Here is a 24,579-nt window from a genome sequence, read left to right on the forward strand (position 1 = left end):
TCGATTTCGCTGTGAATGTCGACCTGTTGAAACTCGACCTTTGGCGGAGCGCACCCAGATTAGAAGCGTAACCGTCGGGATAATAACGAAGAAGGATCCTGACGATCGATACGAGGCAAGTGAGCTTCATACGCACAGCGAATACCAATTAAGTGAGTAGTGACTGCTGTCTTCTCGTTTGGACATCATCTGACACCCGATAGGCCTCTCCGCAGACTCGTGTTCCTGCGCAGTTGTGATGCGCAAATACAAGACCCCCGAGAGGACGGCGAGCAGCGCGGCTTGACGAATACATCACACATTCTCCGATGGCTAATCGATGCCAAGATCGAATCATTTCCATTTCTTGCAGCTGCTTCGAGGCTCAGGGTTCTGCTTCCATCATTGCTCCCTCCAAAAATACGTCCGTCTTGGTGGAGAATATTTCACGGATGAGTTTGTCGAGGTCAAGAGGTTTTCATAAATGAATTCGTCAAGGTCAAGATGATTCATCTACACATCTGCAAAGATTCATTAAGCGCCATCAAGGCAATGTTGGTCGTGTTTCCGACTTGCCATATCGAGGTTAACGACAACTTCGTCCCATCACACTTCTGTCGTTGATCAACGATCATTTCCTTTCTAGTGGAAACAGCATCGCCCCCTGGAATATGCACTATGAAGGATGGGTTTTCCCCCCGCAAGGTGGCCAGAGTTTGTCGCAATGGGTAGCCTATTTCGTCTCAGTTCACTGCCTTGCGCTACCTGGTCTCAATCATCTGGCAATCCCATCTTGAATTGCTTTCCTTGCCCATCTGTCAACTCCGCGGCGCCACGACTCCCCGCCCCGTGCTGCAGTTATTTGCAAAGGGATGCCCTTCTACAAACCTTATCCCACGTTTGTTGGCGATAATGATTATCGCAACGAGGCTATTTCTGAATCCTTTCGGCGTTTTCCTAAATTGTACTACTTTTCCCGCACTCTACAGCATTTACCGGCGCCGACAGGCGCTTACAGGACCCACAAACTGTCAGATGATGCGCGGTGCATCCTTGGATAGAAACCCGTCTTAAATACTCGCCCTTCCTCCGGCTTTATTCCAACCATCGATAATGAACGAAGTTGAAGAGCCTTCTCTTAAATTCAGCTGGGAAGACGACGCCATTCTTGATGACGAGGATGCCGCGGATGAGGACGCCTCGAGCGTGGATACCTCGAGCGATGACGCCCCAGGCGAGGTCGCAGAAGGGGTAGCTGCTGCCTCAGATGGAGGTACCTCAGGCGATGACGTCCCAAGCAAGGTCGGAGAAGGGGAGGCCGCTTTCCAAAAAATCCTCGATTACAACTATTCGGAAGAGTTCAAGAAGACATTGGCCATTTGGACCCGCAAACGCCACTACACTCCACCACCCTTTCCATCACCTCTCACCTTTCAGGATAGGCATCTCGACCCAGGTATTATCCTGAAACGCGTCAAGCTGATGCCTTCAATGCTCCACGACCTCTCCGCAAATCATGGTGCGGAGATGGAGAAATTTCGTGCTCAAGGTCATAGTCTCGTTGATGGCATCCGTGCGCCCTGTTACTCCGGCAGGGCACTGGGAAACTCACGCGACGTGTCCAGATTTTACAGGCGCAACCTTGGGGACTCCTGCTCTGCCATCGCTTCCAGGTGCACCCTCCATCCGTCCATCTCCGGATCTCTTCTGCGGATGCATCAAAAGCCATACAAAGACGACGAAGACGAGGATCGTTACCATACCGAATGTTCACTAGAAATGCTAACTAGCGGTGTCGCTAAACTGGCCAAATCGTTGGACAAGGACCTTGCCCTGATGCTACAGAATCAGGTGGATGGTAACCCTACTCTTGCCCTATGGCAGATCTTTTCAATGTCAAACACAGCGGAGGACATGCTGAAAGCGATAGACACCTGCTCCGACCCATTTCCTTGGGAGTTGCCAAGGGTGACAGGACACATGCCTGCTAATTTCAGAGGCGTTCGACTCCACTCGGATGCCAATGATATGTCGTGGTCTATCTCGTCATCTTCCACTGAATCACCCTCTACCGAGCCATCTGAAGCCCCAAGCACAATCCTTCCAGACGATGGACATTTAGTATCGCTTCCTGACCCAAAGAATGATGAAATGAAGGCTCCAGGAGCAAATGTCAATTCTTTCCTTCAGCATGTGCGTATAACTTGACATTGCTAAGTACCTTAATCTAATACATTTACTGTCAGGCTTGGGCAAGAGCTACTTGTTATGATAGCACTTTCATCATTCTCACTTGCGGAACGCTTGAACGAATTTGCATTCGCCATAGAGCTTCACAAACTCTCTATGTTTCCGAATTAATTGATACATCTGGATACAAAGATCTGACCTACGGCCAGATTCATCTTGGTCTTCATCTCGCTATCATGCAAGACGCATTGGCTCGTATGCGTCAAAGAGAAGGTGACCGCGTTCTAAAGCGCAAGGAAAGCGAGGAAAGATCTGAAGACGTTAAGCGGCAGAAAGTTTCACCTACCGAACACCAGAAGAAGCCAAATGTGGCAGATGGCAAAGTGAGAAATGCCAGCGGCGACTTGAAATACAATACTGAATGTTTCAGCAGGACGTATCCGAAGAAACGAACAAAGCTGAGCCAACTGTCGATTGCCCAAAGTCCATTGAAGAGGCCACATCTGCTGTCCCTGAGGGGAAGCTTGACGTCAGCCCCGACGAGGTGCGCTACAGTTTACGTTTTGGAGTAATGCACTTTCTCAGAGAGTTCATAGGAAATTGACAAGAAAGCGGGCTCAAGAAATCTATTCCTCGTGCATTTAAACATCGGCATACATCGCTCCCCCGCCCCTGCCTCCTTCATTCGAATTGGGAAATCATCCGCGCCTGATATTGTCTCAAGTTCACACGGCTTCGATGAAATAGCAGATGGATATTCCCATAAACAGTACGCAACAATCAAGCTTGACAAAATCCTTGGTAGCGGCGCAGTGGGTGTTGTTTACAAGGGAATCCTCGAACTTAAGGATGGCGTGGAGAGTGGAGCCGTTTCTAAACCGATTGTCGTCAAACTCGCTTTCAGTGCATGGCAGAAGCGTAGAATGCGTAAAGAATACGCCGTTTACAGTCACCTTGCTACAAAGGAAGGGTTTGAAGGCGTCGTTCGGGTCCACGGTTTTTTCCAGGATGCAGAAAATGGATGTCTAGCCCTTGTTCTAAACGATGCAGGGATGTCACTTCGCCAACGGGAGTTCATGCGGACGGGCGCGTGGGACAGTCCTTTGAAAACTACAGCAGAAGAACGGTATGCCTTCTTGCCCTTTCTCTCATGACTCGTTTAAACCTGTACTCTAGAGATGCGTATGCTCGTGTTCTGACAAGTATTCACAATGCTGGGGTTCATCACCGAGATATTCGAGGCTTCAATTTGATGATCAACCCCGACGGCAAGGTCTTCTTTATCGATTTTGATCGGGCAAAGTTGAACCCCAGTGAATGGCAACAAGAGAGCGAGCATTCGAGGCTTGATTGTCTCTTGTTGGGCGCGCGCGAGACTGCTGGACGCTCTACAGGTTCCTCTGATTATTATTCAGATTGACACCCCCCCCCCCTCCCCCGCCACCTCGAGAAGCTCAACCTGTGAATTGTTGGGCGGTCGTGATCGCCAGTTGTACTTTTAGAGGATAGCTTCTTAGCTATGTATCATATTACTCTTTCAACGTACGCCGTTAACACAGCTCCTCTTGATTTTTCCATACTTACGAAGAGTTGGTCAACTCTTGAGAGAGATCCTACCTAATTTCGAGCTTCATGTTTGAGCCTTGTTCAGCGATCCTTAAAACAACATCCAGAATCGTTACAAAGATGACTATAGACGGGTATACCTGGGCACAGGTTTTAGATCCTTGAAGTCAGCTCGTGAAGTCTTTTGGAGGTTCGAATGTCATTTTGAAAGGTGCTAGGCCAGCGGCAGAGCTACACACGTCTAATCAACCATCGACTACCAAACAGGGTTCGTTGGATGACAAGCAAGCGTAGAGGTAACTGTAGTGCATGCTTCCTGATCAGCCATAATGCCTGCGGTAGTGGCACCTGCTCAGAGGTCCGACATGCACCAATAGTCCTCGGGGAATCGATATTCATGCTCTTAAAACGAACTAAAATGCTCCACGGCGGGGTAGGCCAGGTCACAGACGAGTGTAGATCACGCTTCACGACCTTGAGGGGGGAACATGGGTCGAGATGCTGGAGAGGAGACCGCAGTGTTACGTGCATGAACGCCTTCGTTCAAGTATTATATCAAATCTTGGTTCGCCTGTGGTCGACGTCGAGGACATGGTATGTGAAATATGAAAAAAGGTCCATTACAGTAAGCGCGACGTGTAATAAATGCGAAGTTTAGGTATAAAGTAGTGGACGAACGACAATGGTAAACCATCAACTCCCCCTTCCGAAAGTGACTTGTTTCCAAATTTCTCTCCTAGCCCTCTCCTTCTCCTTCAGAGCTGCACCTTCCCCGAGGACGGATTTGTTCTCAGTTGCCCGGCGGCTAAGGTACGGCATCACCTGCAGAAAATGATACAGATTAAGGTTGGTAAGTCACCACCAAGGACTTGAATAAACGAACCTCAGCAAGCGCACCATAGGGCAGATACCTACGAGTAACCCCAACACACAATCAGCAACCCTCAAACTCATGGAAAAAATGCAAAAGAAAACGCACTTGACAACAAACGGCGTCCTCGACTCTGTCCGTCTGACTACCCAATCCGTCAGGTCATCACACATTCCTAAAATCACAAAATCAGCCTCACCCCTCTCAAAAGAAAGAGCAAAAAACCCACCATAAAGCTGCGCAACAGCAACCCTATCAACAACCTCTTCTTCCAAGCTCGCAACCCCTCCCTCTTCCCGCCGAGTAGCCAGTCCAGCATCAACAAGCTCGTCCAAAACTAACCGACAGCTGTCCCAATTATGGGTCCCAAATAGAACACCAATGTTCGCCCTCTTTGTTGAAGGTTTTGTTGGGTCCCGAGGCCACAACGACTTCAGCCACCCTTTCCCTTCGATACACCGAGCACCAGCCCGAGAGCGGGAAATATCGTCTCTAACGGCTCCAACGAGGACTCGTACACATTCATTATACGCATCGTCCGTCTCCTTCTTCTCGCTCCACACTGGTGGCACGAGGTCGGGAGATATTGACAGAGATCGAGACGTCAAGGTGCTGCCGTTCAAGGTTTTGCTGCCGTTCGATTTTTTCTTGTAAAATGCGTCGACCTCGCAAGGATGATACGCCCCACGTACGAGCTTTACGCCCAGTGCGTAGTTATGCTTGCGTGCGTCCGCAAGTGCAAGTTTGACGTGGGCAGGAGTTCTGTAGATACAATAGCATTAGTACTGGCAAAAAAGGACTGGATAAAGATCAAAGAAAATAAACAAATCCCTTGCACAACAATTCGATTCACAACTGCGAAAAAGGAAACAATGAAAGCAAAGTAAAAGGACACCAACCTCCGAAGATAAGCCTGGAAAGTGCCATACACAAGCGGCTGCTGTGGACTCGTCTTCTCCGTATCAATAGCGTTGAACCGACGCATAAGAGACAACGTCAGGGCATCGATGGCCGGCTGGTACCAACTAGATTTCAAGACCCATTAACTAAACCCCCAAAAATCAAAGGAAAACGAACCTATACTCAGCATCAATCTGCACCCTCACACCCCTCTCCTCCGCCCTCGTACATATCCTGACTAGATCATCGTGAAGCTCCTTGAGTTCCCGCACGTCCTCCGGTTCTAGCCCCACTCCCGGAAAAGGCGAGAGCACCACATCCAAATCTCCTGATCTCGGACACCCGGGAAATGGGATGCCCGCCTCCGGGGTATCTTTCTGCAGGCGTAGCCGTGCGTTGGTAATGTACTCTGACAAATTGATAAGTGCATGTGCATTCGGCAACAAAGCGGTCATCTTCACAGCGACCCACGTCCGCCTCCCCATCTGTGGCCGGGTGGTCAACCCCAGATCAGGCTGAAGAGAGTCCTCAAAATCGGCAGCGGCATCGATAGCTGTGATCATCTCATTCACTAAACGTTTATGCGGCGAGGTCGTGGGGTGAGTCTCGTCGACTTCCACAGCGTAATTTAGCAAGACGCCTTTATTGGCGTTACGCAATGCGCGTAGAATGGGAAGAGTGCCTGCCGCCGTGTCCCCGCCCACGAACTACGCGGGTATGAGTTTCCCAAGTTATGTTTAACGCTTGACACGCACCTGATTGAAGAAAGTGACTCTAACAAACGCATGGGCGGCTTCTCTAAGTCCAGGAACAGCATTGAACGTGTCTAAGATCCTTGGCGACGCATCTACGAGTGCAGGAATGGAACACATCGAGTAGACCACGTAAGAGCGTAGCAGGGCTGAGATGGGTGGTCGGAGGGGGTCATCACGGTGAGAATTTGAGTTGAGGAATAGGTATAACGGCGAGGAGAGAGCAAAGGCTGTAAGGAGGCGACGGTGGTGGATGGGCATGGGTAAGGATGCAAGGAGTATCGGAGGACATAGTTATATACTGGTAGGAGCAAGTCGGATCTTGACTTCGACCAAAGTTTAGTGGCGGATCTCAGCAAAAAGAGTCCGGACCGGCTTTTCCACCTTCAACCAACTTGAAGTTCACGCTACTGAACGAATTTGAATTGGCACGGCGGCGACCTTTACCCAGGTGCTATTTGAAGAACTTGAAGCACTTACACGACAACCCCCGTATCTCTAGTCGTGTGCATGCTGTCAGCAAGTCTGCCTCATTTCGAGCTCTAGCTACAATAATCAACGCTCATGTCGTCGACAGCACTATCCGGTTCTCAGCGTGAGCCAGGCATGCTCAATGATTCACATTTCTACGACATCAACGGTGGAAGCTTCTACAACACTGCCGGCGATGCTCACATCTACAACGCGATAAAGTCTTCCTCAAATGTGAGTTTTCTACGGAGGTTATTATTCTGATATTTACTCGATATCTTACCTTAGAACTCGGGGATTTTTACGAATTTGTCCCAACTTGTCGTTCAAAGGAGCGCTTTCCACAGCCCAGATGTCACCCGGTCACTAGGCAGAAAATTCTGCAAAAAGATTCTTCAACTGGGCCGAAAGCGATTCGGCGGAGAGGATACTCTGGCTTTCTGGCGTACCTGGCGCTGGCAAGTCGGCGATTGCGCAGACCATTGCAAAGCGCTGCAAGTAAAACACCACGGTATGCTGCGAGCAGAAGGTCCGCCTCGCTGCCACTTTTTTCCCCTTTGCAGCAGCTCCGAACGAAGCACAAACGCACGTCTCGTCGCCACGCTTGCCTATGAGTTCACTCTTTTCGTTCCCGGTGAAAAAGAATTCACTACAAGGACGAACTTGGATGACCCTGCTATCGTCCCCTTGCACTCGCTGCCCGGGGGTGGATTTCGATGTAGCACCTCCAGATCATCATTGACGTACTGGATGAATGCGTCGATGAGATAGAGCGATTAGATGTCTTGAGCGCAATCAGCAATGCCCTCACGATGAGCGACTTCCCTTGCGCTTCTTCATGAATTTACCAAGAGAACTGCATACGCGAAACACCATGGCCTGCAGAAGATGACATTCAAGCTATCGCCAAGAGAGCAGGTCGCATCAAGTTTCTTGACGGTCGACATTTATAGCCTCAAGAAATTGGCATGGTCCAAGAGATTTTGCTCCACGGAACGTTTCCGCCATTTGCAGAAATCAACTTTCTATATACTCAATTTATGCAGTACCGATGTCTGAAGTCGAGCCAATTCTTTTCCCCATCACTCTCCTCCACTTCCCCGTCCAACGCTACACCCCACCAACTAATGCAGCGTTTCAGACATCACAGAATTCAAAGTCTGATCCAGACGTTCTATCCCCCTCGTCAACGATTCCCCGTTGCAGCCTGCGCTGTTTCCCTCACTCTAGTTCCTGCGATCATCATCGCAGCCGGTATCATGTCTCTCAAGCACAAGCAAAAGCTAAAAGCTGACTGACCACCCCCCTGGCGCTGTGGATGTCAACTTGGACTCAAGCAAAAATGAGCAGTTTCGTATCGGCTCAGCAAGTTGGGCATCCATTGAAAATGCTTTCACGAAACGAGCTGGGCTATTTTGGGGCTCCAAAAGTCTTGGTGCTTGTACCGTTATTCATTCCTATCGACTATCGACGGGAGTGTGAATCACGAAGCTCGACTTTGAGGCACACGTACCCTTCTTCATACGGTTGGGATATGGAGAGCATGCACATGACGCCAAATTATGCCCGCTCGTGGACGGCGAATCATTTTCAAGGCAGATGTCGGATCCCGAGGCAGATGTCGAATCACCCGAGACAGCCATCGAATCCCTCAATTTCGAGGAATTATGAGCCATTACAACAACCTCATTCGCGGCTTCATATGCCACCGAAGGACTTGTCAGCGCCACTTTTTTTACGCTCATTCAACATTTGACAAGCCAAGACATTTGGATCTTGCCTGATAATTGTACGTATAACCAGCACTCCAATTCCAAGGCTAAACATCCACAACTTCTTTACCTATTCCTAGATCACGGACGCCGATCTATTTCATCGACATTCCAATGGGTCATGGCGTTCTCCCTTGGGTACCAACCAGGCGAGCTTTCGACGCTTAAAAGATAGTCAGTGGTATGAGATTCATTATTTAACCACTCAGTCAACATTGGAGACTTACGCTGTATTGAGGGCCTGCATACCCTCTTCGACAATGTCGTCGCAGCATCCGAGGCGGCCGTTCTGATACTGTTCAGCTGCTTCACGGAACTTCTTCAGTGCAATCTCTGCATGGTTAATGGATACATCCCACTTCTCCGCATCTTCTTCTGCGTAATCGAATTTACCGAAAGCAAATTGCAAGCCCCGACTTGCTTTCATGCTGTCAATAAAGCCCAAAAGTAGCAAGTCAAAAATAATATCGCAGATGCCGCGCAGAGATTTCGAAAACATGAAAGGGTCCACGTCTGGCTGGTACAAGCCATATACCTCAGTTTGCGAATTCTTCCTAGCTTCGGCGCCCACGAAGAAAGATCGCGATGCGCCTTCAAACTTGATGAACCTGACGGTAGGCACCTTGGACTGGTTCAAGTAAGGGTTGCAAAGGATGGCGTAAATAGGTATGGTTGAACGGCCAGCCTGGCCTGGGCCGTGAGCGTTCCTCGAGTGTAACTCTAGTGTTGCAATAGTGGGATATTGAGCCATGTCTCTGATTTTGGGAACTCACTGACCACTGCAATCAAGGACAATTTCAGCAATTGCATCCAGCTTAGCGAGATCTGATCCTGTTGGTAATTGGATCTCTTCGTGAAGGATGGGGAAGAACAGGAATGCTTGGTAGGAATATTTGAATTTGCTCATGGTCCCCTCGACTACGTGTGCTTGTGTAGTAGTCCGATAAAGCGATTGAAATTTCGCCAACAGGTGATTGAAAATCTGCGAAAAGGCGCTCCTGTAATTCGCAAGATGGCTCCGAACGTTCTACTCACGGGGGCAAGGGAGGCATAACTTTTATATCCCAAGTGCAATGGGTGGTGTGAATTACGCTGGTACTGGACCTTTACGAGGTCTATCTCATGAGCAATGGAGTTGAACGAAGATGTTGGGATCCGAGAACGCCGTAGAGGAAAGTTTTCAATAGGGGCCTTTGACAATGGTAGGCATGGGTCGAAATGCTTGTCAGCGATCATATGAGAAAGGCTTTCCCATCTCGTCCAGTCGAAAGATAAAGCTGGCCTCCTCAACAAGCAGGCTAGTGTTTTATGACTTCTATCTCCCTTGGCATATTTTAGGGCGGCACGACTGAAATCGCTATTTGCGGCCACAGGGATGTCAAAAGTGTCGAAAGAATGCCGACGGCTGATAGTATTTGACGAAGAAAAGGAACGAGCCACAGCTCCCCAACAATGACTTCCAACTTTGTCAGGAGGGAAAGCAGCCTGGCGATTGACATGGTCATACTGGTACGGCGATTGCGAAGTAAGGAAGGCTGCTCGCCTGAATGACTGATGTTGGAACGAAACGCAATCCAGGGTAAATAGTCAGCATTGCGCAGATTATAGCCCTGTGTGACCCAGTGCAAGTTCAATGCACAAAAGCGCCAGTCCGTAGCCCTCCATCTGAGACCTGACGCCTGACGCCTGAGACCTTCAAGTTGCTGAGATTTTGTCGACTCTCAAGGGGTGCCAATTTTCAAGTTGTAACATGGTACGTTTGTGTCCCTTTGTGTCGACGTACTTTTGTGTTTTGATTGTAGAAGCTCCCCCATTACTTTAAGCGCGGTGGACTAGCTTTCGTCAATCGCTCAGGTTCACAACGGCGTAAGTTTATATCTCCCCTTAGACTCAACCATGCACTAGGTCGCTGGCTTTTCACCAACGAGTCTGGTTTCAAGTTTCCGCAAAAACCGCAACCAGGGAAAGGTGTGTAATGTGAACCTTGACATCGGCGCTACGTAGTGCTTGATTTTTTAGTGAAGGCAAGGCCACCAGAGATCTCCCCTTTTTGGCCCATGAAATGGGATGCGAACGATGGTCGACTGGCCGATGACAAGAGCCTTCCACACTATCCTATAGATCAGCCTGATCATATCGAAAAATTTCATCTACACCGTTCCCGGATCCCCACATCTCTGTTCAAGTCTATTGTCCGCGACATGGATATCGTCAGCGTTCAATATCCCTTTGACAGTTGCTACAATACAGACTACAATTACTATACTCCGGAAGCTGCAAGAGCTGAGTGCCTTGCCCCAGTGCGTGAGACACAGGAAACTTTTTTCTTACAAGGTTAAGAGCATCTTTTGCTTTAGATCTTCAATAACTTGTTGGCCGCATTTCAATCTGTTTATCAGGCCTCCGGACAAGCATTCGCGACGGGACAGAGCGGAGCAGGGAAATACGCATACGCGTATCAGGCGTTTTTTTATTATCCAATTCTTTTTGAACAAATTCAGATGCTCGCTCAGGATCCATTGGAGATGGAGGACGATAAAATTGATGCGATCGCTGAGATTGTCAGGGATTGTGACCGTCAGTCGATTGCATATATCTGATCAGCGCTAATTTGAATCTTGAACATCTAAGTACAGATTTGCATCAGAGAAATGCTCGTAGTCAACCCGACCTTCCTGTTCCTTCCATTTACGCCATTCTTCACAATGGTTTCCAGGACCACTCAAAGCTACCAACTTTTAGCTTCGTCAAGTTCGACTGCACATCATCTACTTACACTATCGGTGAAGACAAGAACTCGCGGCAGCGTGAGTACCCATTGTGTCAAGCATTGGTCGATCCCCTTGTATTCATGAAGAACCTTCGTGACATCTGCGACCTCATTTTTGACGTCTTAATTCTGGGGTTCATTGAAACCCTCAAGGCAAGTAAGGGCTTCAGGCCTTTTTTCTCTCCTCATGATTTCGCGGATGAGGACGAGGAGAGGTGGAATGTGCCTCGGAGACATGCAGAGACTGCTCTCAAGAGGCTCCGTAGCGCAGATGCACAACGTCGAAGTGGCCACACTGGGTACTGTGATGAAATGGTGGAGGAGGGTATGCAGGCCCTGAAGATGGCGTACGTTTATGCTTTGCATGGGTTACCTGAAACTCATTGACGCAGCGTGGAAAGCTCTCCTGAGTGCTACCCCGAAGAACGCGCCATGCTTTATTGACGGTACAGTTCAAGGGTATTCCGTCGTCACGGATTGAACGTACGTCAAAACATCATCTGCGTTTTTGCAGCTGAGAGGATGATAAGTAGCTGATCTCAACTTGTCAACAGGCAGATTCGATTCATAGGGGGTGATTCACACCATTCTAACTCCGTATTGTTGCTCTTTGAGTGCGAATCAAAATCAACTACGTGTTATATCACGATGCCGACAGCTACCAATGTGGCTGCCATCCTCAACTTCTAGGTCTATTCCTCTGACGCAGTTGTGGCTTTTGAAGTTCATGGGACACTATTTTGTTGACGTGTACATCAATAGACACCTACAATCAATGGCCGCATTGCCAGCGCAGGCCATGGTGCCATGTCTGGAACCAATTTTAAAAAGAATCAAAAATCAAAAACTCCATATCTTGTGCACTATAAATTATGTTATTTTAAAGGGTGGCTTAGCTCAACGGAAAGATCTGATTAAGACTGATAATGTATTGCAAGGTCTTTGGTTCAATTGCTGCAGGCTGCAATTTCTTTTCTCAAAAATATATTTGCTCTGACTTCTTCTTACTCTCCTATTTGCATATTTATGCACCAAAAATCTCACACCACCACTTAGAAATTTATAAACACCAGAAAGTATGGATATAAGTAACTCAAACCAATAGATTGGGAAAGAATTCATGAGAATTGACATTTTCCCCTTCCACCTCTTCCTGCACATGCATACATCTGATCCTCTCTTGCAGAATCAATGCAGGCCATGCACCTCCTTTTTCTTGAAGTAGAACTGGATAATCCTAGTTGTGCTTTCTACTGTAAAAATTTACCTTGTGCATTTTGGCCAAAAGAAATAGGAGAAATTCTCTGCTGAAGGCTCCTCTGGGTGTAAACTTAGAGGTTTTACCCAACATATATAACCATGCCTGAGGACATGGATGCCAAGGAAACTGATGCAATACCTGTTGCTGAGAGTGCAGACATATTTACTTCGATCCAAATTTTCATTCCCCAGTAGTAATGCCGCGTTATTTAGCTGGTAAATTTTTGTTTTGCTTATAGAGAGCGTAATTATTATTCGAACTTTACGTTCTTGGACTCTCCAGATAGATAGGAAGTAGGTCTAAATTATAAAAAAAAAGAACGTAAAAAAGCATTGCGTTTTCGTTGAGCTATTTACGTTTAGCTGGTCGCCAAGTCGCAGCTCAAATGAGCCGGCTTTTTTTCAAAGCTGGTTGAATCTCTCAATGAAATCTCGGTCGTCCTTGGCGATCTTTTTTTTAAAATTTAGATCTACTTCCCATCTACTCGGAAGATCTGAGAACGTAAAATTCGAGTGAAAACTACGCTCTGTATAAACGAAACAAAAAATAAGCCGTTAAAAAAACGCGGCAACACTATTCCCCAGGGCTGTTAGTGATGTTGATTCCCCATACTCTCATTATAAATGTATAAAAATGGTTCAAGAACTCTGCAGCATAGCTTGGTGCTTGAATCCTCTGCTAGATTTTCCTCCTTTTATCTATTCTTTTTTTTTAGTTGATTTATGGTAAAAAATTCAAAGTGCTCATGCATTTTATAAAAATTATTCTTACAATTGGCCTTTCCTGATAACAGGGAGCCATAGCTTTGAAATTAGGATCCTGAGTAGGTGAGAACCAGACACCATGGAGGGTTACAGATGTTTCTTCCATTTACTTTTTATTTGTGATCTGGCATCTCCTGCTTTGTGCTCTTCCTCAATATGAGTACCTCTGCAATGGCCTAATTTTTTAGTGCTACTTTGCATGTTCGACAACGGAAATTGGTGCAGTAACAAGCAAGATACATGTTGAGCATGCAGAATTAGTATTAGTAATCGTGTGACCCAAGCAAGATGTCACATGTAAAAGATGCCTAATTCGTTCACAATAAGCCGGATATAGGCATAAATTCTGAAATGGAAGGTAGGGTCTGATGGGACTACCGCTTTGAGAATTATGTCCAAATCGGGCATCTTTTTGGTTCCAGACATGGCACCATGGCCCCAGCGCATACGAGTATCTGCTTGTAATTTTCAATCTCTGAAATGAACATAAGGTGTAACTTACTAGGCCACGGGAGTGATTATCTAAGTGAGTGCTGCGACACTGCCTGACTGATTTGGACGAATCTGGCTGATTTACTAAATGCGGAATTGACCCATTTGGGTTGCTGATGGTACAAGGTCGGGGGCAAGAGGTGGCAGATCCACCGATCCAGGACGTGTTCACAGCCCTGAACAGGTTGTTTCCGAGGCTGGCGGAGCTTCAATGTTGTGTTCGGCTTGATCGACAACATATACAGCATGTGGTCAAATAAATGCATTTGAATGAGATATGAGCTACTCCGGGGCGAAGTAAGTAAAGGAATAACAAATGGAGGGTGTGGAGAATTGTGTTGAGGCTGGAATGGGACTTGCGGTTAATGCAAGGGGAGCTATTTCGGTGATCATCGTGGTTATTGGTTTGTCGAGCGCTGTCGTCCTCCGACATTCGCATAGATAATCCTACCACGTTTGCTCTCATCTTTAATGAACACTTGCGGGCACAGCACACGGTCCTGTCGTGTGGTGATTGCTCTGTTGAGGGTTGCTCTTGTTGATCACAGGATTGGCCCAGGGAGCACATAGATGTTAAGGTATAAACATTGATAAATGGGAGAGGAATATGTAACACTATTTAAAGATTCAGGTGCCAATAACGAGAGGGAAATGGTATTGTCAACGCGTTGTTGATAAAGGCGTCGAGATAGTGAGATAGTGGTGTGGTTAATGAGAGTTGACTGCCGCCAACTCGCCCTTGTTGAAAAGCACAGTTGAAGTTCCGAACATCACGTGTCCTATCCGTATTTGGGCAGACCCCTCCCCCCGTCAGCCGTGAGAACGATGTCCGGGATCGGTGGATCTGCCACCTCTTGGGAGTGGCCACACAGGGTAATGGTTGAGGAGGGTATGCAGGCCCTGAAGATGGCGTACGTTTATGGTTTGCATGGTTACCTGAAACTCATCGACGCAGCGTGGAAAGCTCTCCTGAGTGCTACCGCGAAGAACGCGCCATGCTTTATTGAGGGTACAGTTCAAGGGTAATCTCAGTCCAAGGTGAGTCACGGATTGAACGTACGTCAAAACATCGTCTGCCTTTTTTGTAGCCGAGAGGATGATGAGTAGTTGATTCAAGTTGTCAACAGGCAGATTCCGTTCATAAGAGGTGATTCCCACTACTATACCTCCGTATTGTTGCTTTTGGGTGTGAATCAAAATAATCATGTAAAACCCATTGGTTCCAGAAATGACCATCTTGCGTGAAAGTACGTGTTAAATCACGATGCCGACAGCTACCAATGTGGCTGTATTCCTCAACTTCTAGGTCTATTCCTCTGACATAGTTGTGGCGTTTGAAGTTCATGGGATACTATTTTCTTGATGATTTTGACGTGTACATCTACAATCCATGCCCCCATTGCCAGCGCATACGAGTATCTGCTTGAAATTTTTCCATCTCTGAAATGTACGTAAGGTGTAACTTACTAGGCCACACCGCTTGTGGACTGTGCTCGAATACTCTCGTCAGGTTTGGCACCCCTAGATGCGATGGTTAATTGGTTCGGGACAGATAAATCCGCATGATTCAAATCTTCATCATTTTGAAAGGACACTTGTCGCTCTTCATATTCAGTTGAAGGCCTTCCTGGGCAGCTAAGTGTGCAAAATGAATGATCAAGCGGTCGTCTCGAAAACTTGGATCTCACCTACGGATGAGACCATAGAAGGCGGCTTCTGCCATAGCATCTCCCTGTTCATCAAGTCCCTTGTCACACAGAATGTCTGCCCGTCCTGTCTGGGTAAGCACATCCTCGATCAATGATTTCAAAATTTCTGATTCCTCCATGGGAATGCCTTGTTCTAACCTATCGTTTTTGTCCAGAGTCCAGATATAACTTTGAATGAGGAAGCGGTAGAAGCATTCCACAACGATACGGATGTTATCGATGGTGGGGGGCCAATATGGCACTTGGGACACCATCGGGCGATTTTGGGGCGGAAGCCGTCCCTTTCGGAATTTGTAGGTATCATTGGGGTCGTAATACACAAAGTGGAATGTGTCGTCAAAGCAAAAAATGATGATAATTGGTGTCTCCACACCTAGAAAACGATTGTGCTCAAAGACACCTTCAGCAGAAGAGCTTTAGCAACGAATAATACCCAGTGAAGCTCAACTGACCTTCTGCTTCACGCAAGAGCTTTCCAAAGTTGTCCTCATCGCGGAGCGTAAATTGCGTGAACTCAATGACCATGGTCGTATACGCATCTCGAGGGTCATTTGCATAACACCTCACTTTTCCGCGTGAGTAGGAAGGATCGCCAAGGTGAAAATCCTGTGGCCTGGAATGTAACACTGGTTCAAACAAAACAAGCATTCGATGGAAGGCCTGTAGGCAATGTGAGTACGGTACATCTGGGATATTGATTTCTTACGGCCTTCCATAGATTGCAGATGGCGTTCTTACGCTTGAAATTGAGAGGCTTACTGTGAGCCGTAAGGAGTAGCTTGTCAAGATCGGAAATTATGAAGGCTGGAAGTCTGCTCGGCCTAAAGAGGAATCGACCAACTTTCGCAACGTCGTCCTCATCTGGCACATCTAAAGGAGGCAGAAACCTTTTCATTTTGGGCAAGCGTGTCGTTGTCGCTGTAGATGATGTCTAAGATATGATGACCTAGGCGTCACTGACCTTGACGAATATTCAAGAAGAGGTACTCACAGAGCAAAAGCCTCGGTCAAACTCAGACGGCGACACAAAACCTTCACGATGCTTCTTGGGGAGTCCACAATTTTGTCTCACAGCTAGAGTCCCCATTTCTCTTCTATGAGTGGAGGGGAACGCATCCGTTTCCTCTCTGACCTTTGGGGTCCGAAGCCAGGACCCATCCTTGTGAAAAGCGGTGTTCAAGGACGGAGGAGAACAAACAAAGGCTTTGGAGTTTGGTTTGAAGTTCTTCAGGCTACGTTTAGACGTTGGGACTTGACTTGAACCAACCAATCGCACAAGGAAAGGCCTTTGCCCCACCGCCGGGATATGAATGTTAGTCAAGTGGGAGGCCTGGCGGACGACCAATAATGAATGTTTGACATTTGTCGACATGAGGTTTAGAAAGGAAAAAATGGGTATATACCCAACGATCGCGATGTCCAGCGAAGGAGAAACATTCGTATTCCAGCAAGATGCAAATGCTAGACACCTCTCCAAATCCTCGCTCTGCACAAACAAACACATATGGTGCAGTGCTTGCATTCCGCGGTGATTTCATGGCATTTGGGCATACGAAGCCGTGCTTTTTGAAAGAAGTGATTGAAATTCTCAGTACTACAACTACGACAAAACGAAGGGTATAGACAATATAATAAACAAGTCAAGGTTCAAGCAATACATGTGCCAGATTCATACACATCTGCTTCACCTTCCTCTCCTTTGCCACCTTCTCTACTAAAGCTCTTGTGAGCACCATCCCAGTCCCCCCCTTTCTTTTCTCGAGCAACCCACACTCATTCAACGCGAAGGCTGCGTCTTCCACCCGCAGATTCGTGGCACGGGCAATGTCAGCCAAGGTGCATTGAACGAGGATGTGCGTCACCGCAGCACCGTCTTCTTGCATGGACGTTTCGAACAAGCGGTCCGTTGTGAATAGTGGATCTGCATCTGACTTGTCAATCGAACGATCAAGAACAATGAGTCGGTGGGAAGTCGGCGTACCGGTCATGAAGGTCAAGGGATACATGCCCAAACCAGGATCTGTATCTCGTTCTCCATCGAAACCTTTGGCTCGCTTTTTGCGTTTGGGCAGGTTGTTACCATTATTGTTGCCATTTGTGTTTTCATCCGCTTCGCTAGCGAGAGCTTTGGCTACGTCCGGGAACACGCCGACGCTCTTTAGCTGTGCTGGTGCTTCTGGAGGAAGTACAGACAAAACACGTCTGCGAATGTCAGAGAGAACTACACAGGTCGTGGAAGAAAGCGAATCTTACCGGAAAAATCGTATGAGGGTGGCTACCCAGTATGCCAAGTAGCTCCGTAGTCCGAGGTCAGACAGCGGACGCTCAGGTGTGCCTGCCTTGCCCGCTCGTCGAGACAGTTCATAACCTGTGCTCGTTAGCGGGGTGGAGAGGGATTCACCACGTACACATACTGAATTCGATCATGAGCATCCCATAACCCATGCGTTGGTATTGCGGAAGAGTCATTATGCACGCTAAATTGTATTCATCGAAGGAGTGTTTCTCCTGAGTACACTGTCAGATGGCTGTGCCAAGAATCATGGAGTAACACACTTTGGAGAAGAAACCCAGAATATGGTCAGTCGATGGAGTGGCGTCGGTCAGAATGTAGAAGAGGACTCCATTGAACGGTAAGATTTCGTTCCAGGCGAAAGAGCGGGGCTGTCTCACAATTGTCACAATCGAAAAACAATGTCTTCACGTCGATGAAGAGTTTCCCAAACAGGGATAAATTTTGACAGTAAAGCTAGGGAAACGATGAGAACCACAAGATGATCAACAATGAAATGATTTTACCTTGTCTTTGGCACCATCAACTTCCCATATGGTATGGGCACCCCGCTGATAGACCTTTCTGCCAGGAGGGTGCTTACGAGTGCAAACTTTCTAGCAAGACACGTCATAAGGTAGGGAAGTGCTGCGAACCAAGGCATTACTTACTTTATGAATCTCCAAAGTGAGCGCATCGGCCATGTACTTGAAGCACATGTCACAAACCCAGAGGTTCGCCTTCTCGCCTCCGTGCCGCTGCAATCCTCCTGCCAGCATATCTGACGTCCGACCATGCGATCGGGCAGTGGTTCGAGCCACCCCTGGAATCCTGGGATGAGAATTAGTCACATTGGCGTTTGTCGCAATCTCTTCGATCTCCGTCTCCAAGAGAGGATAAGGCGAAAAGTACCTAAGTAATCACAAAATTCAATTGATCCCGTGTGACGATTTGATATAGTAGAGCACTCACCATGTTTTAATTTGGTAGTCTCCGAAGTTCACGAAATCGAAATTTCTTTGCGCCGTTATTTGCTTGTGATGTTGGATATCATAGTCTTCTTCCGTCATGACAATCTCTTTCGGTTCTTCATTGACGCCATTTTCGAGCGGCATTGTAGACCCATCCCGCCCACCAGTCGAGGAGGAGGTGCCGGGGCTTGGAGACTCGGCTTGCCGGCCGCGTTTTCTTTTTCTTCCACTTTGCCGTGGTTGTTTTGACTCTAGCTGTTCTTCCATACACGCGTCTTCCGAAACCCATTCATCCATACGCTTATCGGTGTCGAAGTAGTGAACGTAAACCTTGCCATCCCCTCTTTTCAGGATGTGGGCCTGTCCTGTTTCCTGTCAGGCCTAGCCACAAACTGAGAAATTCAAGGAAGGTACCCACTATCTTCGCCGTCCTTTGTGACTCGGTAAACGCGTAGATCGTTGGTTAGAGGCACATTGTGTGTTGGAGGCATTTAGTGATATTTTTGTGTTGCTTGTATACTTTACTGGGTGGGAGTTAACTGGAGGAGGGCGGGCTATTTATTGAAAGTCAGTTGCGGAGAACGGTGTCAAAGAATGGAAAATGATGCTAGATGCGCGTAGACCAGCGTGTCCAATGAGAGGCACCAAGGAGGGTTGCTCGCTGTCAACGTCCGAAACAATCCGCTTGGACCACGATCGGCAACCAAACAAGTAACCGTCAACATTCGCGCACATTCATTGACTCGGAGCAGACCAACTGTTCGCAGCTTTTTAATGCCATCGTGTCAAGTCTGCTCCTGGTTCTACCCAGCATCAATGAGCTCCTGTTGATTCTTAGGTATGACCTCGTTCTGTATTGTCAAAACGAGAACTAATGGCACTTGTGGGTAGCGGCAGGAGAAAATGCATATACACCCAACGAGACAGTAAGGAAGGCGATGTCTAACACTAGGATCGTTGCATGAACAATCTACTACCACAGCGCTGAACGAATAGAAACGGGCAAGAGTCAAGCAGAACAGGACGGTGTTTATGAGAGGCCGAGATCGAAGGTTCTTCGCACTCGAACCATACGATTTGGGTCGCAAGTACCCAGTAAGACGCCAAGTAGTGCCTTGAGGCCCACGTATAGGGCTTCCAACCCGTGGATGGAGGCTCCCAGGCGGTCGGGGAGGCGGTAGCGTCATCCCAGGCAGAAAATTTGGCTCTTAACGGGACCATGTTTCCGACGATACACCCCTCAGCAGCCCCCATGCCCCCCCTCAAAGAACGCGTGGTCGGAAGTCGAGATGGGCGAAAAGCAGGGACATAGTTGAGTAGTTGCTAAAAAGGCCAATAGTTGCTCGAGTTTGAGAAGCGTATCTCAAGTAGACATGTAGCGGATCTGATCACCATCGATACCGTAAGGGAGACACCTTAAGTAACCCCAGTCCAAAAGTCCGTTGAGTCGAGGTGAATAAGCATCTAAAGTTTAAGTTCAGGCAGTGTAGTATACACAACGACAGTTTGCTCACATTCGTCCGCATTGAGATCCGTATGGGAAAGAGAAAGTGGAATTTTGAGGTGACCTCTTCGACGCTTCGAAGCAGTCCAAGTCTGTCTGATGGAGTGTTTTCGCGCAAACACGTTTTGAAGGCGCGGGATAATAATGTCGCATTCAACGACCTTCGATGAGTTGGGCCTGGGTACAACGAGATAACGCCTCTCCAAAATCAACGATCACAACGTCGTTCCCCTTAACCAAGCTCCTGGAGCTGAATTCCACATTGTCCCGTTGGTAGAGTTCATCAATGGGAGGACAACTTCAAAGGTATCCGTGCTCTCGTTCTCGATAGTTGGAACGGGGGCTCCCAATTTCTCTGGCAACGAGCTCAGGGGACAAGCGCGTATTCTGGCGAAAAAGAAGGGTCGTACGGCGTGCTAACTCATAGGGTGACCAGTCTAGAGGAGTGTCTCAAAACTGGACGATGACTTCGGACTGATCTTCGAGTTTGACGACGTAGGAACAGCCTTGCTCTTCGTGCAAGTGGTTTCAACGGTTGAACATTGTCAAGTAATCGGGTGGATTGGGTCCCTTTGAGACTTTTATTACAAGTTAAGTACACATACTGACGACAATGGGGAATGAGACCTTGAAACGAGGTTCTGGCATAAGATGTTATGCCCCAGGTTGCCTTTGACGAAGCTGTAAATTTTGCAGTTGGTCTCGCAAAAGATCTCCAGACGAGCCATCATTAGCCAAAACGTTCGTCGTCTCCATCTCCTCGATAAGCAAATCCACATACCGGGCAGCACCTGACATATGAGCCACTCGGCAAATAGTTGCGTGCAGCCGAAGATATCTGGGGTCAGGAAGCTCCAAATCGGTGGTGGTTCCAAAAGTAACAACGCGATTGAGAGACGTGGGAAACAAGGTTTTGACAGTATAAGTGTTGGGTTGGCCCTGAGTCAGGTGAAGGAAGGGTACATCGTTATGATCAGTATACATATGTTGAGCATCGTGTTTATTGCCCTCACCGGTATTTCCTCGAACCATAACGAAAGATCATCAAATAACGCGTGAGAGTCCACCGACAAGGTCAATCCGTTTGATAACCTATGGCCCTGGGGCCCATCAAGTTCAGCAAGGCCATCAATGTCTCCGTAGTGGCCAATGAGAGTTGAAACACTTTCAGAGTATAGAGTCTGAGATTTTTATGAAAAATCAAGTTGAAAAACACGAGCACAACAAACCTTAGCATGGCCATGTTCCGCTGGCCTCAGATTCCAGTTCGTTGATGGTGGAAAGATGTGGCAAAAGTTGGTATTTCGAAGGTCCCTACCAACCAAACCGAATGTTTGTCTTTCAGCCATGGTCATCTCACCGTACTGCTTTATGTCGGCTACGTCTGTAATGAGGCAGCAATAATTATCACGTATCAGGGCCTTTGAAAAGTCATTCAGAAACGCAAAATGAAAGGAGTAGTGAAACTCACGGAACGCTTGGCTGTTCTATGGTCTCGTGGTGCAGGTTCGACTGCGGCACCAAAAAAGGCCCTAGGTTCCTCAAAGGATGGCCGACTAGAATGATCAGAGGGTGCGGGGGTATGCCCTTTTGCCTGCCTAACTGGAAAAAGCGTGACAGCTGAGCGCTGATGCATATACTACATCATTATATAGAGAAAACTCACACAGTCGGACGACATGGTCAATACATAACTTGGCCAATGCATCCATTCGGGCAGAGTCAGCTTCACATCCAAGGACTTCTTTGGCGATGGTGTTTCTGGAGTTGTCGTCGGGAGCTTCTGAAATCAGATATCCCAAGCAACGGGCATACATAAGACCCATCGGGTCGTTCTCAGCGTTGGCTTCTGCCTCCCTGAGTAGACATTGTTCATAGGCTTCATGGATCCGCGTCTCGTTTTGATCATAAGGATTTCCAGGAAGAGGCTGTTCCTGGGGAAAAGGCAACTGTACGACTAGCGGGCCTGGGATGGGTGCTGCCATCGGCAATGATATTGAGGTCGGAAGTCAGGGTGGCAACTTACAAAACCGTGACAGTCGCGAAGACTCCACTAGACTCCACGAGAGGTGCAAGACATGTACAATGGTGCAAAAACTTTGCAGAACTGGAGAATCCAAGGAGAATCGAGGGTAAGTATTACAATGGTGCCGTATTTCAATGATATTAATTTGCTAGACCGATTTTAATACCACTCCGAGCAGGGACCATGATTGAAGGGGGTGATCTATCGCAGAGGAGGTACTTACATGTAAGAGGAACTGGTATCATTTAAGCTGCCAGTATTGAAGATTCTCGCGATGGCCGGGTCCAAACACCAACGGTCAGTGGCCTAACAATATTGAATTCGGACCACCATTGATTCTTTCCCATGAACCTAGCAGTGTTACTTCAAAGAATCACAACTCTTCGTAATTCTTGGCGCTACACTTCATCTCAATAGCAGTGGGTATGCTCAGGAATGCGTAACGCACAACGGCTCTGTGCTGTGCCAGTCAAGTGGCGGTGGATGTCTATGATCACTCTGTCTCCTGTCTTTAAACTCCATCCCAAATTGCCGCTGACTCTGGCATTTTTCAGGACTAGACGCTTCCATTCAAGTTATTTTCATTTCCTTGGATATCACAATTGGGCGAGTACCTGCGAGTACTAGTAGCGACTTTCTACGAAATTTTGGAACGATCTTAAATGTCGATCTTAGCTTTCACATCCTCTAGCAGCCTCTTGCCGTCCTCGATCTTTATCCATTTCAATAAGAATCGCTACGCCGACAGCGAATGATGGCTCCAGACATTTATCACAGCACATCCGGTGAACAGCTGCAACAAAGCCGCAAACCTCCCGAGCTCTAGAATCTGGTCTGCCATGTGGTCTCGACATATCTGTCAGCTCCTTAGCAAGGTAGCACATTGTTACAAACCAATCCTGTACAGGGTGTACATTTGTTGCAAAGCCTTTCTTGCATTCGATGTTCAAACGAGATCGCGAGATGCCAGAAACGATCCATTAGTCCTGAAGGGTTTTCGACGGCCAAGCGGATTCACGCAAAATGCCATTCGCCGACATTCTCATTTCTTCTTGGCGAATGCGTCGCCAAGACGGTGACCTTCTGTCAATTATTTCTACGGGCTTATAAAGGAAGAACGGGCTCGAGAATAAATCTTCAATCTGATGCTCGTCCTGCAGATCCTCACAGCAGCGCTCACCATCTCCTTCGCAAAGGCGAATCCTCTTGTCGTCGATGTGCGCAACTGGGAGAACCCTACCGCGGATGGAACCTTCGAACGCGGGGAATTGGACATTGCTAGTCCCGCCAGCAATTATGCCGAATACATCCCAAGCCCCACGGAAACCAGTTTAACATATCATTACTACCAAGAACGTGCCACTTGCCTAGATCAATTTGTCTGGTACTGCCAGATTCCCATGGCGGCGTGCATTGCATCCCTGAAAACCATCGTAGGCATTTTCCCCCCGGCAGATTTATTATGTTGCTGAAAGATGTCATTCAGCCATCGCCCGCCACCATGTGGTCTCTCGTACCTTGCGTCATCGCCGCTCTTTGTGGAACCGTATGCAATACACGCGCTTGGTGTGAATTATGCTTAATTTTCACTCTAGGTCACTCTTGTGCTTGGAGCTCTCTGTTGCAACGGCGTCATCCAGAACTGTGCCAGTATCCATACGATTGCTGCGAGTACCCAACCTCTCACCGGTAACGTTATGGCATCGCTAAACGGCGGCCAAGGAAGGAACGCATTCACCAGAGGTTCGTTTATTAACATTATCCCCCCCCCCCCCCCCCCAACTAAAGGGCGATTTTAGCAACGGTCCGGAGCGAGCTTGACAGCTATTTAAAGAGCAAAGGTTCTAAGACTCCCAGGTGAGCCATTTATCATCGGAAACCTGTTTAGTGCGAAAATCTAAGTGCAATTTTCAGTGACAGTGAATTCAACGGAATGTACGACAACTTCTTGACTCGTACTTTCGTGAGCTCTTCATCGCATATGATCTAGCCTTTTTCAACTGACATTTTACCCCGATGTATAGTGTAGCAATGGGCCTGGAGAAGGAGGCCCTAGCTGCCTACCCGCGAGTGTTTCGTTCCAAGCTGTAAGATCACATCTTTTTTGCGTTGAATACGTGATTCTCACCGGCGTTTTCGTTCTTCCAGTTTGATGACTATCTTCATCGTGAATAGATGGTCGGCGTACATTTCGAAGATTCTTGGATGACTTTCTCTCGTTTGCTTATTTCTTATTAGCTATTTGTCCCATATAATGATCTATAGCAACCATATTTCCATCGTCCAACTGGATTTACGCTCCTGTTCGA

General features: G+C 47.7%; 12 protein-coding genes across 12 annotated transcripts; 5 read left to right on the plus strand and 7 right to left on the minus strand.

Annotated features, from left to right (window-relative positions):
* Positions 1–1,092: 1,092 nt before the first annotated feature.
* LACBIDRAFT_294441 (uncharacterized protein) lies at positions 1,093–3,743 on the plus strand (the record flags this gene model as incomplete). Its single annotated transcript, XM_001881172.1, has 5 exons — positions 1,093–2,172; positions 2,226–2,552; positions 2,603–2,713; positions 2,766–3,295; positions 3,346–3,743. The coding sequence occupies 5 exons, from the start codon at positions 1,093–1,095 to the stop codon at positions 3,587–3,589; spliced, it is 2,292 nt and encodes a 763-aa protein (XP_001881207.1). The 3' UTR covers positions 3,590–3,743.
* A 782-nt stretch (positions 3,744–4,525) lies between these two features.
* Positions 4,526–6,519, minus strand: LACBIDRAFT_327455 (uncharacterized protein; the record flags this gene model as incomplete). Its single annotated transcript, XM_001881361.1, has 7 exons — positions 4,526–4,540; positions 4,619–4,646; positions 4,715–4,751; positions 4,836–5,368; positions 5,506–5,631; positions 5,684–6,213; positions 6,262–6,519. 7 exons carry the CDS (start codon positions 6,517–6,519, stop codon positions 4,526–4,528), a joined length of 1,527 nt encoding a protein of 508 aa, XP_001881396.1.
* Positions 6,520–6,822: 303 nt separating this feature from the next.
* LACBIDRAFT_327456 (uncharacterized protein) lies at positions 6,823–7,500 on the plus strand (the record flags this gene model as incomplete). Its single annotated transcript, XM_001881173.1, has 2 exons — positions 6,823–6,963; positions 7,018–7,500. The coding sequence occupies 2 exons, from the start codon at positions 6,823–6,825 to the stop codon at positions 7,498–7,500; spliced, it is 624 nt and encodes a 207-aa protein (XP_001881208.1).
* A 1,082-nt stretch (positions 7,501–8,582) lies between these two features.
* Positions 8,583–9,737, minus strand: LACBIDRAFT_327457 (uncharacterized protein; the record flags this gene model as incomplete). The annotated part of the gene is made up of 4 exons (XM_001881362.1): positions 8,583–8,664; positions 8,729–9,208; positions 9,275–9,483; positions 9,537–9,737. The coding sequence occupies 4 exons, from the start codon at positions 9,735–9,737 to the stop codon at positions 8,583–8,585; spliced, it is 972 nt and encodes a 323-aa protein (XP_001881397.1).
* Positions 9,738–10,251: 514 nt separating this feature from the next.
* LACBIDRAFT_297892 (uncharacterized protein) lies at positions 10,252–11,715 on the plus strand (the record flags this gene model as incomplete). The annotated part of the gene is made up of 6 exons (XM_001881174.1): positions 10,252–10,254; positions 10,304–10,469; positions 10,521–10,801; positions 10,859–11,078; positions 11,138–11,618; positions 11,664–11,715. 6 exons carry the CDS (start codon positions 10,252–10,254, stop codon positions 11,713–11,715), a joined length of 1,203 nt encoding a protein of 400 aa, XP_001881209.1.
* A 4-nt stretch (positions 11,716–11,719) lies between these two features.
* LACBIDRAFT_297893 (uncharacterized protein) lies at positions 11,720–13,797 on the plus strand. Its single transcript, XM_001881175.1, has 3 exons — positions 11,720–11,754; positions 11,826–12,231; positions 13,719–13,797. Exons 2-3 carry the CDS (start codon positions 11,936–11,938, stop codon positions 13,759–13,761), a joined length of 339 nt encoding a protein of 112 aa, XP_001881210.1. The 5' UTR covers positions 11,720–11,754; positions 11,826–11,935; the 3' UTR covers positions 13,762–13,797.
* Positions 13,798–15,254: 1,457 nt separating this feature from the next.
* On the minus strand, positions 15,255–17,019 carry LACBIDRAFT_297894 (uncharacterized protein; the record flags this gene model as incomplete). Its single annotated transcript, XM_001881363.1, has 5 exons — positions 15,255–15,423; positions 15,477–15,897; positions 15,950–16,157; positions 16,207–16,428; positions 16,489–17,019. The coding sequence occupies 5 exons, from the start codon at positions 17,017–17,019 to the stop codon at positions 15,255–15,257; spliced, it is 1,551 nt and encodes a 516-aa protein (XP_001881398.1).
* A 727-nt stretch (positions 17,020–17,746) lies between these two features.
* Positions 17,747–18,839, minus strand: HAM16202 (histone acetyltransferase, MYST superfamily; the record flags this gene model as incomplete). Its single annotated transcript, XM_001881364.1, has 8 exons — positions 17,747–17,865; positions 17,912–18,005; positions 18,054–18,118; positions 18,171–18,246; positions 18,297–18,382; positions 18,437–18,512; positions 18,621–18,681; positions 18,742–18,839. 8 exons carry the CDS (start codon positions 18,837–18,839, stop codon positions 17,747–17,749), a joined length of 675 nt encoding a protein of 224 aa, XP_001881399.1.
* Positions 18,840–19,688: 849 nt separating this feature from the next.
* Positions 19,689–19,994, minus strand: LACBIDRAFT_297896 (uncharacterized protein; the record flags this gene model as incomplete). Its single annotated transcript, XM_001881365.1, has 1 exon — positions 19,689–19,994. The coding sequence occupies one exon, from the start codon at positions 19,992–19,994 to the stop codon at positions 19,689–19,691; it is 306 nt and encodes a 101-aa protein (XP_001881400.1).
* Positions 19,995–20,128: 134 nt separating this feature from the next.
* Positions 20,129–20,397, minus strand: LACBIDRAFT_297897 (uncharacterized protein; the record flags this gene model as incomplete). Its single annotated transcript, XM_001881366.1, has 2 exons — positions 20,129–20,204; positions 20,255–20,397. 2 exons carry the CDS (start codon positions 20,395–20,397, stop codon positions 20,129–20,131), a joined length of 219 nt encoding a protein of 72 aa, XP_001881401.1.
* A 501-nt stretch (positions 20,398–20,898) lies between these two features.
* On the minus strand, positions 20,899–21,880 carry LACBIDRAFT_297898 (uncharacterized protein; the record flags this gene model as incomplete). The annotated part of the gene is made up of 4 exons (XM_001881367.1): positions 20,899–21,183; positions 21,258–21,425; positions 21,474–21,665; positions 21,716–21,880. The coding sequence occupies 4 exons, from the start codon at positions 21,878–21,880 to the stop codon at positions 20,899–20,901; spliced, it is 810 nt and encodes a 269-aa protein (XP_001881402.1).
* Positions 21,881–23,415: 1,535 nt separating this feature from the next.
* Positions 23,416–24,423, plus strand: LACBIDRAFT_297899 (GPI-anchored small secreted protein; the record flags this gene model as incomplete). Its single annotated transcript, XM_001881176.1, has 6 exons — positions 23,416–23,703; positions 23,757–23,816; positions 23,866–24,013; positions 24,070–24,127; positions 24,185–24,233; positions 24,295–24,423. 6 exons carry the CDS (start codon positions 23,416–23,418, stop codon positions 24,421–24,423), a joined length of 732 nt encoding a protein of 243 aa, XP_001881211.1.
* Between the last annotated feature and the right edge of the window lie 156 nt (positions 24,424–24,579).

The sequence above is a fragment of the Laccaria bicolor genome, genomic scaffold, assembly GCF_000143565.1.
Source record: "Laccaria bicolor S238N-H82 LACBIscaffold_12 genomic scaffold, whole genome shotgun sequence".
Classification (NCBI taxonomy): Eukaryota; Fungi; Basidiomycota; class Agaricomycetes; order Agaricales; family Hydnangiaceae; genus Laccaria; species Laccaria bicolor.